The following is a 13,323-nucleotide window of genomic DNA, read 5'->3' on the forward strand; positions in this document are numbered from 1 at the left end:
TGAAGCTAAGGGATTATCGGACAAGTAAGTTTCGAATCTTTGACACTACTAAGAATGTGCATGGGATGATTTGACGTTGGCCACGGGAACTGGACTAGTATGACCGATGTTTCGGAGCTTGTCCTCTGCTTAAATTAGTATAGAAAACAATGTAAACGTGAGATTGTAAAGTGAATAATGCGAGAAAACATAATCCTCTAGGATTCAAAGCTTGTACAAATAGTTTTTTTTTTTTTTTTGAAGAATATACAGTTAAAAAGTAGAGAAAAGTAGTGGGTCTTTATACAATGTGGAGCTGAAAATGATTTTGAGAAAAAATAATTTTAAATTTTTTTAGCCAATTGCTTTAAGTCGGCCCCATGGGCCAGAGTGTGCATTGAGGTAGGAATATTGGTTCAACCATGTATTCTAGTGTTAACAAGATTGTATGTCATTAGTGAAAAAGAATTTGGACTTCAGAGTTTTGACTAGAACTAGGGGATTGTACGGTTCTCGTCCACTTCTTCGTCATCACCATGATCGAGGTCGTGACAACTGTGCTTGGTTCTCGAGACTCTGGCCATCACACGAGGAAGAGGTCGTCCTGAACTAATTAGGCTTTCTTCATTTTCTAAGGATTCCTAAGACATCGATTTATCACCCTAATGAAATGGTCGTGCAGTCTCGGATTTCAGCCTCATCGCCTATGACCATCTTACATGTTTAACAGATTTATGGACAGAATTCGTGCAAGGGCAAACTTAAATTGCAATCATGTCGGTAAGTCCTAAACCAATCCGCTTAAATTGCAGCCCAATTAATCAAGTAATTAATTAAAGTTGCACACGGCAAATGACATTGACATACTGAATATGGGGACCATCTGCCCCCCAACTTGTCACGTGCCTTGTCTTGTCTTCGATATTTTGAATTGCAAAGTCGTCCCCACCAAACTTATTACTATTATCATTTTGTTGTCGCAATGTAAAGTCTACGCTCTGCATTGTTCCCAACGTGCGGGTCTATCAACTTGCAACACACTTATTCCAAAAATATCCATGTACAGTTGAGGAAGAAAGAACCCCAGGAGAACTCAGACGGAGATGAGAGTGATCTTAAAATTGATCGATTGAATAGCCTCAACAAATGAGCCCCAAAGGTTTACAAGACAATTCTTGAGAAGTCCAGAAATCAAGGGCAACCAAGTGGCACCGTCGTTTCAACAAAGTCGCACTTTCACATGCAACTTCACTTAGCCCTTGTTTGGACATTATTTTTTCAAAAAGTAATGCTATTCGTAGTCGCTCACTGCGATAGTCGCCCTACGTGGCATACACATAGCAAGTGATTATTTGATACATTAATATGGTAGTTTTTTTATTCATTAATGTATCAAATAACCACATGCCATGTGTATGTCACGTAGGGCGACTGTCGTAGTGAGCGACTGTAAATAACATTATTCTTTTTCAAAATTTATTTTGGGCCACATATTCTTTCATAAAATAATATTACATGTAAATTCAATTTTTTTTTTAATTTTTTAATCACATATTTTTTCAAAAAAAAAAAATTCACAATTCATTTTAATGAAGTCCAGCTCGAGCTTAACGCGATTAATGGATGATGACTTCCACGTAGTCTTGTTGGAGACTATACTGGATAAGACCGGTTAAAGAGTACGATTTGAATGGGGCAGCCAGTCAAATGTGGGTGCTAAAACCAAGGAAAATTCTTATATATTGTTTGGGCCCCATTTTTTCACCAAAAAAATTGATTTTTTAATCGTTATTTTACTATTTCAGCCGTCATATTTGACTTATTCTTTCGCAGATGGACCCCATTTTTTTTCTAACGATAAAAAAATCAATTCTTAAAATCACTCTCAAACAGCCTATTAATTTGATAATTCTTGGCGATGAGCGGAAGGCAGAAAGGCAAACTTTGCCCTGGGTGAGGGGGTTCATATTACAACGTGAGTACTTTTGCCTTCAATCAAGTTTGATGTACAATATTACTGATAATATTGTCAAACATGAACCAATACACTTTTGTCACCTATAACGTTGTCAAAAATAATTTTACAAACAACAAGAGTGTGTTTGATTACATTTATTTTTCATGAAAAATATCAGTTTTTCACTCAAATTTCTACTTGAGGTATTTGATTGCTAATTTTTTCCATAAAAACATTTTCCAACTTTTGAAAATATGTCTAATTTTCCTTGTTTTTAAGGAAAACATTTTCCTTGGGTGGAGGTAGTTTTTATTTTCCACAAAAAAAAGGAAAACTTTTTCTTTTCTAGGTGATATTTTTCATGTCAATCAAACACACCCTAAGAGTGAACACATGAGGAGACTGTAAGCTTGTACAACACTAAAATAACCCTTGTCTTTATTCCCGATGCTTCTTAGTTATTGAATAGCCTTTTATGCTCTCATTTGACCCAATTAAAATTATAATTCATTTTTATCTCTCTTTTTATCCATCACACATCCTCCAATAAAATAATATTATACGTAGATTCAAAAAAATTTCTTCTTTTTTAACCATATATTTTTAAAAAACACTATTCCAAAAATTATAATCTCAAATAATGGGACCTAACGGGGATTATATATTTAGCCTTTGTTTAAGCCCCATTTTGAAGGAAAAATGTATTTTGGTATATTGTTTTTTGAAAATGTGTTTTTATAAAATATGAAAAATCGATTTACATGTAAAATTATTTTATTGAAAATGTGTAATTGAAAATAAATTTAAAAAAAATTGATTTTTTTATAAAATGGAACTTAAATTGAATCGACCTTTTTAACAGAAAAAATATGGACATGATAGGATAAGTTTGAAAATTTAGAGAAAATTAGGTTGAATTAAGATATGTTTGACTCTCTTTATTTTAAAATTTCTCATACTTAATTTCAATAAATTCATACAATAAAATATTTTGTATAAGTTCAAATTTTTTCCCTACATTGCTCAAACGAACCTCCCCATAAGGTAATTTTAATGTGATCGATTTCCCCTCTTTTAAATTGAGTATCCGTTTCCCTCCCCTTCCCTATATATTCTTCAAAAATCACTATTTGATGTATCTTTTTTTTTTTTTTTTTTTTATTTCTCTTTATAATGACCATCAAATAGGAGCTATTTTTTTTGTTTTTTTTTTTTTTTTTTTTTTCTAATTTCTCTTTATAATGACCATCAAATAGGAGCTAAAACAATTGGAAATAAAAATTAAAAAAAAAAACTTGTGCTTAAATCTTTGATTTTCATATCTAACTGACCATAGTCCATAATAATCAAATATTAACACTAATTTACCTATTTCAGCACATCTTCAAGAACATAAACTAACTTTAGAGAAAGTCCACATAAAATGAAATTTTAACAGAAAAATACTAGATTTCAAATTACTATGAAAATCACGAGGATTCATAAAAGACGGCGATTTTGCATGGGATTCAAAAATAATAATGACGATGATGATGATGATGATAATTAACTAATTAATAATTAAATTTTATATATAATGTAAAATGACACAAATACCTTTGATATCATTTGATGTTAAATAAAAAAAGGCAAAAAGGACTTTTATCAAATTTGGTGCAAAATGGTGAAATTTAATGCACAACCATTCACTTGCACCATTATGATGCAAAATGGTGCCAAATTTGGTGTTGGGTCAGAGTAACATTATACCAAATATTTAGTACAAAAATGAGGAAAAATGGTGTTTTGATGTTAGGTCTGGAGTTGCCCTCAATATGCTCTTGTTTGTGCCCCGTTTTTGCCAAAAAAAAATATATTTTTGAATAATGTATTGATGGAAAATGTGTGGTAAAAAAATAAAAAAAAATTTGAATTTTCATGTAATAATTTTTTAATGGAGAATTTTATGGTCGAAACGGAGTCAAATCACTGTTAAAAAATGTATTTTGATGAAAATAATGGGCTCAAAGTGCATCTCTTTTAACTCATGTCACGTTTTTTCCTCGTCTGTCATTTACCATTGATCTTGGTCCCAATATTCTAATTCTATGTATTGCGCAAAATCACTTCAATTATTCTACATTCTGCTATATATTTGAAAGCAACTTAATACTTCGAGCATTATCTTCTCTCGAAATGAAGTTTGCATGTTTAAATCCTCTATACATTTTCTAAATTACTCTTCTAAACATTATCTTCAATGCTCTATATCATCAATCTTCTTCGAAAAATTTTGATATTCAAAATTATCTTATACTAATTTATTTTTACACAATTTAATTGGCAATTCTCATTTTTGGACTAGTTGAAATTTAAAATAGACAATCAAATATAAGTTCATTTTGGTATTGATTTAAATCAAATTTTAATCTCAGTTAAAGTTAAATAATCAACATTAACCATATATTTCATGGGTCCCGCAACTTTTTAACTCACATTTCAAAATTTTTTATCCAAATATACTAAATATCTATTTTCAATCCCAAATCCCCCCTATTTGAAACATTTTTTGCAAAAAAATTCACTAACTATCAAGATCGATCAGATTACTTTTAAATCCTAGCAAAAAGGGAAAAATGGATAAACTAGAAAGAACAAACATGTCATTTCTTATTTCACTCTTTAACAAATGCACCCAAAACCAACTTCAATTTTCACCCACCATTAATTTTAAATTCTTCAAACTCGTCAATTATCACCCACTATTTAATTTCTTGAATTGCCTCACAATAATAAACATATTACAAGAAAATATTGAAAAACGGTGAATATCATGATTTTAAGCATAACCCATTACTTTTCCACAATATTAGTGAGCTCTCGTTTGGCCCTGATTAAAATTATAATACATTATTCTTTATTTTCTTTTCAACAACGCATTTTTCAATAAAATAATGTTACATGTAAATCGAAAGTTTTCTTTTTTCTTTTTCAATCATGCATTCTCAAAAATAATAATCATAATAATAATATATCAAAAATTATAATATCAAATAATGAGGTCAAACGTGGCTGAATAAACATTGAATTAATTTGAAGAGTAATGCTTTGTAGTCTCATTGGGGTTGCAACTCAAGTTTAGATAGCATTAAATGATAGGCTAAATGAAAGATGAAATTAATGACTTATTTAATTTTACCTATTATTTAACGTCACATTAAAGCCACCTAAACTGAAGTTGTAATTGCTAAATAGCATTGCTCTAATTTGAATTATCAAGCAAAAAAATGTGGCAAAACCTAAAATATTACCAGAAAATAAAGAAGTGGAAGAGAGAGGAAAGAAGAAGACTGAGTGAAGAAGCAGTAAAGAAGCATCCCAGAAGAATTTGCTACCTTGGCTTTCAATTTGAGGGCTCCGGTTCCCAGTGAGGACATAAAGTGACGTTGATTGACCGCTAAAATTATTGTCTTTGTAAAACGTCATTGTGGTTCCTATTGATAAAGAGCAAGCCCTTTTCTGGATCCTTTTTCCTTTTTCGTTAATCCTATTTCTTGAATGGATTTATGGGTTCTTTTGCTGCCTTATCGTTTAACTGATTGATCGGTACAGTCCTCAAATTTGAAGATTTCGTGAGATTTTTCTACAATTCAAAAAAATTAATAGTGGGTGAAAATTGAAGATTGTGAAGAATCGAAAACTAATAGGGGCTGAAAATTGAAGTTGGTTTTTGGTGTGTTTTATTAAAGAGGAAAATAAGAAATGAATTATTTGCCGTTTCTGATTCATCCACGTCCATTCTTTTTACTGGAATTTTACGGTAAATGTGATGGATCTTGATAGTAGGGAAGTTTTTTGCACAAAAGGTTTCAATCAGGGAGTTTTCTGCACTTTCTAATAGGTAATGGGATATATTACACATGAAAACGTTTATAGGAATTTTCTGCTATTAATCCTTTAGCGAAAATTCTACTAGACTTCGTCCAATCGTGAAGCTTGGTATTGACATTTAATTATGCTTCACATCTTTTTTGAACATAATTTATAACAATGGTTAAAAAATAAACTAGATTTAGCTTAAATAACCTTCAAAACCAAGTTATTAGCTTTTGTTTGATCCCCATTATATCTAAAATATATTTTTCTCTTTTATTTTCAACCACACATTTTTTAATAAAATATTATTACATGTAAATCCAAAACTATTCCTTATTTTTAACCAAGTATTATACATCAAATCACTATTCTAAAATGCATTATCAAACAAGTCCTAATATTATACATCTAATAGTTCGAACTAGAATGTGTTTTACTCTAAAATTAGTAAAGTAAAGCATTTTTCAAGCGAACTTTACAATTTGAAGTTAGGTTTTTGATAAATATGGGATAATTTCTTCATTAATGCTATCATAAACTTTCAAATCTGGATTGAGCATAATTGGTTTTGTCTAATTTAGGGCACATGAGGCAAAACTTTAATTTCTGATCAAATATTCTTTTTATTTACACACTTTTTAAGACAATAACTCACTTATTTTTAATTTTTTATTTTGGAATTCAGACAACTTATAAGTATTTAAAAACATGATGCAACAAGTAATTAATTGACATGGTACATAAATCCCTTATAATTATCAAATTGATTATTATTATTATTCTGAAAATAATCAACTTATTAATGCACTCTTGGCGAATCTTAAAGTGTACAACTGATTAATTAATTTAAAAATATATATATAAATGCCCCTTATTGAGAAGTTCCTTTCACAGAGAAGCAAGGAGACAACGGGCGCGGAAGAAGAGGGCCCGTTAAATTCGCGGGCCACCAAGTACATGACAAACATTTCAAGCAAGCATCTACAATTTTCAGGGGCATGTTCACCTTCCTTATTTAACGTAGGGGTGTAAGAGATTTGATTTGGTCAAATTTTGATAGATTTTCAAATCAAATTGTTTAAAAATGGTTTGGGAAAAATTCAAATCTAAATCAAATAATTTGAAATGGTTTGAGATTTTCTTATCTAATATAACGATTTGGTCCGATTTTAAACGTTGATCATATATTTTTCTTCATGTCCGTTTTATCGTCATTAGTTCATTGATTATAAAAATTTTTAATACTTTAACTATAAATTAAAATATCAATAAAACTAAATAGAAGTACAATAAAAACCACGGAAAAGTGTTTGGTTTGATACAAGATCACATTTGTTCATTAAACAAATTATCAAAGTCTCGAAAACAACTGCATGATCATTGTAGCTGCAAAAGGAAGTTAAAATATACTAATATAATATCAATAGCCATAATGTGCGCAACGTGAAAAATTGGAGATCGAAGAGGGTTTCAACTTGAATAATGCTATATGGCCTCCACTAAAATTATAACTTCAGCATGTGCGTTAGGTGATAGATTAAATGAAATGTTAAATTAAAATCACTTATCATTTAATATCATATGGACACCACATAAACTATAATTATAATCACAATGTGGCCAAATAGAAATACTCGATCGACTTTGGTGTATGAATTGATTTACGTAATTATACTAATTGTTAATATTTGATAATGAACGATTGACCAACTTATTCATTTTAGTTTTAAGATTTTAATGTTTATATTTTATTTTATATCTTAAAAATGTAATTTATGAGTTTAATTTATGGTACAAATTTAAATAAATTTTAAAAGGTCCAGTTTTGATTTTAAACCGCCTTTAAAATTTTGAAACCCAAATCAAACTACAGTAGTTCACAATCGTTTTATTGATGGGTCCATGTGTTACCAAATAGACAGGTTCAAAGTGGTGTTTCAATTCGATATTTCGGTTTGGCAATTTTCGCCTACAATCCTACTTTATGGTCCTTATATTGACACCACATTTTTAGTTAATTATATTATATTTTAATTATAATGAAGGTCATCAATCATTGTTCATCATCACACTTATATCCCAAACTTCATTTTCAATACAATCTCCTGTTCAACATTCCGTTAATTCGTATATTTTGTTCTTGATGATTGTTCAGTCCAAAATATCTATTAGGAGGGTATAAAAGGTTTATTTACTTATATTTTTAAATATGAAAAAATGCAACAAATACAAAAAAATAAAAAAATAAATTACCCTCATTTTAAAGCACGAACACATGATGTAAAGTACAAAATGTACTAATTAGAACTTGTTTGAGCCCCATTAAATTGAAAAAATATATATTGGAATAGTATATTGATAGCAAATGTGTGGTCAAAAGAAAGAAAGAAAGAAAGAATTTGAGTATAATATTGTTTTATTAAAAAATGTATGATTGAAAATAAGAGAGAAAAAATGTATTTTGAAAAAATAGGAATCAAACAAGTTCTTAGGGTGCGTTTAATTGCAAATATAAAATTTGCATGGAAAAAAAAAAATTTTAGGCAATTCAATTTTCTAAAACTTATTTGCATGAAAATTGTCAATTAAGAGTGTGTTTGATTGACATGAAAAAATATCATTTAGAAAATAAAATTTTTTTCCTTATTTTGAGGAAAACAAAAACCTACTATCTCCAAATAAAATATTTTCCTTAAAAAAGAAAAAAATATGCATATTTTCAAAAGTTGAAAAATATCTTCAATGGAAAAAAATAGCAATTAAACATTCAAAGTAGAAATTTGGGTGGAAAACTGATATTTTCTATAAAAAATCAATACAATCAAACACAACATAAATGTATGTGATTGATTTAATTTTCAACCTAGAGAATATTATATTTGTTCATTTTTTATTTTTTGGATAGATAAGAGAGTGAATTTCCTGTAAAATAAAATCACACTCTTTTTTAAAAAAATATTCCTTAATTTTGAGGAAAATATAGTCACGTAACCAAAAGTGGGAATTTTTTTCCATAAAAAAATTATCAATCAAATAGCAGAAAAGTCGAATTTTGGTGAGAAATGCACATTTTTCATGAAAAATATTAACAACTAAACGCACACTTAATGTTAAGAAGGGCCATTAATGACACAACGAGCAACAATTAAAAACCTTCATTTCAATTATAATAGAACATTGCTACATGTACATCAAATTTTGCATAATGAGTTACATAATGCTACATATTACTTTATCATTTGTCAGTTTAAAATATAGTCAACTTTTTTATCAAATCATTTCCCTCCACGTCATTTTATGTCATCCTTTATGTACCAATTTTATGTACGAGTAACATAATCTATTAAAATATGGTACAAAGTGAAACGTCATAATAGAGTCTCGTGTTAGCATCACAAGGCACACACACTTCAATTAGAGTCTTAGAGATCACATAAGTTGTTATCTGTTGTCCAAAATTGACTGTCCAACTTACTGTCCACCTAATGATTTATTGACATATTATTTTATATTAACATGTCAAACTTTTCTCTCACTATTACCCGTGCTTAAAAATATGTGTAAAATCATATGTCAATGAATCATTGATAAACAGCAAGTTGGAGAGTCAATTTTGGATAACAAATCTCAACTCGAAATCATATATTTCTTCAAATAATGTTATCCGCTTGTTGAGAAATTAGGATTAACTACGATAAATCAAGGTATGTAGTTTAATTCCTTTAGTAAAACTACCTTCATTAATAATCAAATTACATACCTTGTTTTTTTATCATGGCATCTAGTATATAAAATGTTCTCTCGTTGCTGCTCTACATCATCCACTTTTATTTGTATAGAGAGCACACATCACCACAAGCGTTTCCCTCACAACCTGGCACTCTATTCCATCACCATCACTAACATCATCTAATTCAGGCATCTCATCATCATTATCACTCATTACTTTTTCATTATCATGCAAAATCATTGCCCTTTTATTTGGACACTGAGAAACAATGTGTCTTGATCTTAAGTGCCTAAAACATTTGATATCCCGATTTCTAGAAGGTTGGGAATCCACTTTGAGTGTAACTTTGCTAGCAACTTCCTCCTTCCCCTTGATGGTTCGATCTTACTATTTAAAACAACCCCATCACCCTTATTAGCATCCCGCTTTGGGTTTTAAGAAGGGTCAGAATCTGAAGAACCCGATGGATATCTAGCTACCCCCTTCCCCTTCAACCGCCTCTCCATTTTCATAGTTATGTGTAGCATGTCCTCCAACTCCACATAATGTTATAGTTCTAACACATTAGCTATCTTCATATTCAAAAATCTAGCCATGGTGGCCTCCTGAACCTCCTTAACATTCGCTCTAATCATGGCAATTTTCATCTCATTGTGATAATCCTTCACATTCCTAGATCCTTGATAAAAAGCTTTGTAATTTTTGATAAAGATCCCTATAGTAATTATTAAGAACGAACCTATTCCTCATGATAGCATTCGATTCTCCTCATGTTTCAATAAACATCTTATGATTTTTCCTCTTAGATGTTATTTGATCCCATCAAATGATAGCATAATCAATAAATTCAGTGACATCAGAACTTTTATCGTTGTTGGGCTATGGAATCATTGGAATGAAAACATGAGTTCATGCAATTGAACATGCAACCCCAACAAGAAAGAACGAAGTGAAAAATGACATAAGCAATCACAGAAGAGTAGACTCGAGTTCATCTTTTACCTTTGGGTGTTGATTAGTACTCGCAGAGGACCTTTACAAGCTAATGCCAAACAGATATATAGCTTGTTTGATAGAGTAATTGCTTTAGCTTTTGGTAGAATATCTTACACGAGGAAATCATCATAAATTGATTTTCTTTCAAAAGTTTTTTTAGTCAAATAAAACATTTTGAGAAATTATCCATATTCAACTTCCTAATCTTAGAAACAGTTTTTTTACTTCTCACAACCCATGCTAAAAATGTCCATAAAGGTACTAGAGTTCTCGAGAAATTAATGCAAAAATAATATTTGGTACAATGGAGATCTCGTGAATTAAATGCACATGGTATTTACAACGAAAAAAATAACAATCATCTTTCATTTTTTTTTTTCTAATTTTTTATAGTGTTTTATTTAGTCGCAATGATATCTACTTACACATCTAGATAAAACAAATTATATGCATAGACTAAAATATAATCTCCTTCAAGTGTTACTAGCTAAAGAAATCTTTAATAAAACTATTTTGTGAGCATTATTCTTCATTAAGTTAGTTTGACAAACAAAATTGATACTGTTGGATGAGTCGATGTATCATATGTCGTCCATGTTGATCGTCTTGACCAACAATTTGTAAAAGTCAACTAGATGGACTAGTTTGATTTTGCTCCCGTTTGTTTCCCATTATTTGGCCATTAAAATGAAAAATATGACCGTTATCCATCACATTAAGTCATCATATTTGAATTTATATTTTTAGTGTGGGCCCATAACGACTATATTTTTTATTTTCAGTCTTACATTAATGAGAAACAAACAGGATCTTAAATTCAAACTATGCTCTGTATATTACACCCTCAGTTTAACAACTTTTGCCATTTCCATTTGAGGTATGACTGGATTATGGATAATGAATTCCTTGCATTGTCATCAACTTATACTATCTAAAAATAATGATTCAAGCAGACAAGCCCTTGATTGGGTTTCATTAATTTGATAATACATTTTTTTAAAATCTCTTTAAACAACATATTTTTAAATAAAATAATATACATGTAAATTTAAAACATTTTCTTCTTTTTTAATAACATATTCTTCAAAAAATTATTATTATAAAACTTTTAAAAATAATAATAATTATAATGGATTAAACAAAGGCTAAATATTTAAATAATTCAAAATCAATAGACGTAATTTTTTAATAGCATGATTCTATTGTTACAAATTTGATAGTATTGGTGAATAATTCACAACTAATTGAAATTATTTTCTTTAATAATAATTTTAATTTGGCATCAAATATGAAAATAATACGTCACATTTTAGTGCTTACACAGAAAACGCGTTGTCCGAGCAGTAAAAGACCAAGAACAGGCATACAAGTTAATTCATGTAATTCCAGGGGCATTTCCGTAAACTGAAAAAACCTTCGGAAACTTCTCCGCATCATCGCCAAATTAATCGCTATCCTCATCGTCCATTCCAACCTCCAAACCCTAGCCGCCCACTATATATTCAACTTTCAAAAAATTATTTTCCTCAAAAACCAAACAAAAAAATTTCCGATTCATCTTCATCTCCATTTCAACCGGTCCTATCGTTCTGAATAAAATAAAATATCATATAACTTATTCAATAAACGATATGGAGAATTTAACGGCGTTGTATACGGGGTGGGAGGAGGTGATTGTATCGAACGAGAAGGGGCGGCGGCAGGTCCACTATTACCTTAAACGTAGCAGTGGCGGGGCAGATCTGGTGGTTGTCGGAAAAGAGAAGAGCCCAAGGCACATGTCGTATTATTACGCGGTTAAAGATAACAAGTCTTTGCTTTCGACCTTGAAGTTTTCTTCTCTCTTGAAGCTGCGGTCAAGAAGAGAGGTCATCGATTGGCTAAATACAATTGTTCCGGGTACTTTTTAATTTTGATTTGGTTTGTTCTTTTATGTTAATACATATGGTCCCGGGCATAAAATTTTGATTGGAATAACAAATTTTTTTTCCCCCTCTCTGAGGGTTTTTTCATCTCCGTAAGCGGTACGTTATTAAATCTGTTTTGAAACATTACTTTTGGTAAAAAAAAAAAAAAATCCATCTTTCTCTCTCTCTCTCTGTTGCATGTTATTGGACTCGGAATTATTGAGATAGATTTTTTTTATTTCCGTGGAATCACATGGAAATGAATTTTCCGGGTATAAATTTGCCTTCAGATCTTTAAAAATCTGTGAAATTGTAAAATTATTTTTCAATTATTTCGAAAGCAAGTGTGAATTTTGGACTTAATTGATGTTTTTAGTATGTTCGGGTTCTTTTGTGCCCTTTTTTTGAGAGAGAGGGGGGTTTAGAGATTTTTTTTTTTGGGGGGGGGCTTCGTAGTATTTTGTTTGGTAGATCTGAAAGATATGGTCTAGGGCATGTAAAAGATTCCTGATGTTTTCGCGTAGAAATTTATCCATTTACCGAGGTGGTATACAGGGCGCCTGGAAGATATCTCTTACAAAATGTTTTTAATTATCTTTTCATGATTTCATGTGTATTTTTTGGTTTTCTGTGAATTTATGAAAAATGGTGTTTTTGAAATCTTATTCCAAAAAGGCCTATATATGTAATTTATTATGTTTTTCCTCGATTTGTTGGGCTTGTTGGCTGCGAGCATTTAAGGTGCGCTTGGTTTACGATTCTGTTTTCTTTTTTCAGTTTTGAATTCATTTTCTGATTTCCATTTTGAGAGATTATCCTAAGATTGCGGAAAACATGTTTAGTTTGTCTTTCTGAAAAACAATTTCTAAAAAAAAAAAAAAAAAAAAAAAGGGGGGGGG

General features: G+C 30.2%; 1 protein-coding gene across 1 annotated transcript in view; it reads left to right on the forward strand.

Moving 5' to 3' along the window:
• Positions 1 to 12,027: 12,027 nt before the first annotated feature.
• Positions 12,028 to 13,323, forward strand: part of LOC111404389 — a gene marked incomplete at its 3' end in the record, with an annotated part of 4,945 nt that continues 3,649 nt past the window's right edge. The window contains exon 1 of the mRNA XM_023033202.1: positions 12,028 to 12,416. Within this exon, the coding sequence (XP_022888970.1) occupies positions 12,149 to 12,416 (268 nt within the window). The remainder of the gene's footprint in view (positions 12,417 to 13,323) is intronic.

The sequence above is a fragment of the Olea europaea genome, chromosome 11 (assembly GCF_002742605.1).
Source record: "Olea europaea var. sylvestris chromosome 11, O_europaea_v1, whole genome shotgun sequence".
NCBI lineage: Eukaryota > Viridiplantae > Streptophyta > Magnoliopsida > Lamiales > Oleaceae > Olea > Olea europaea.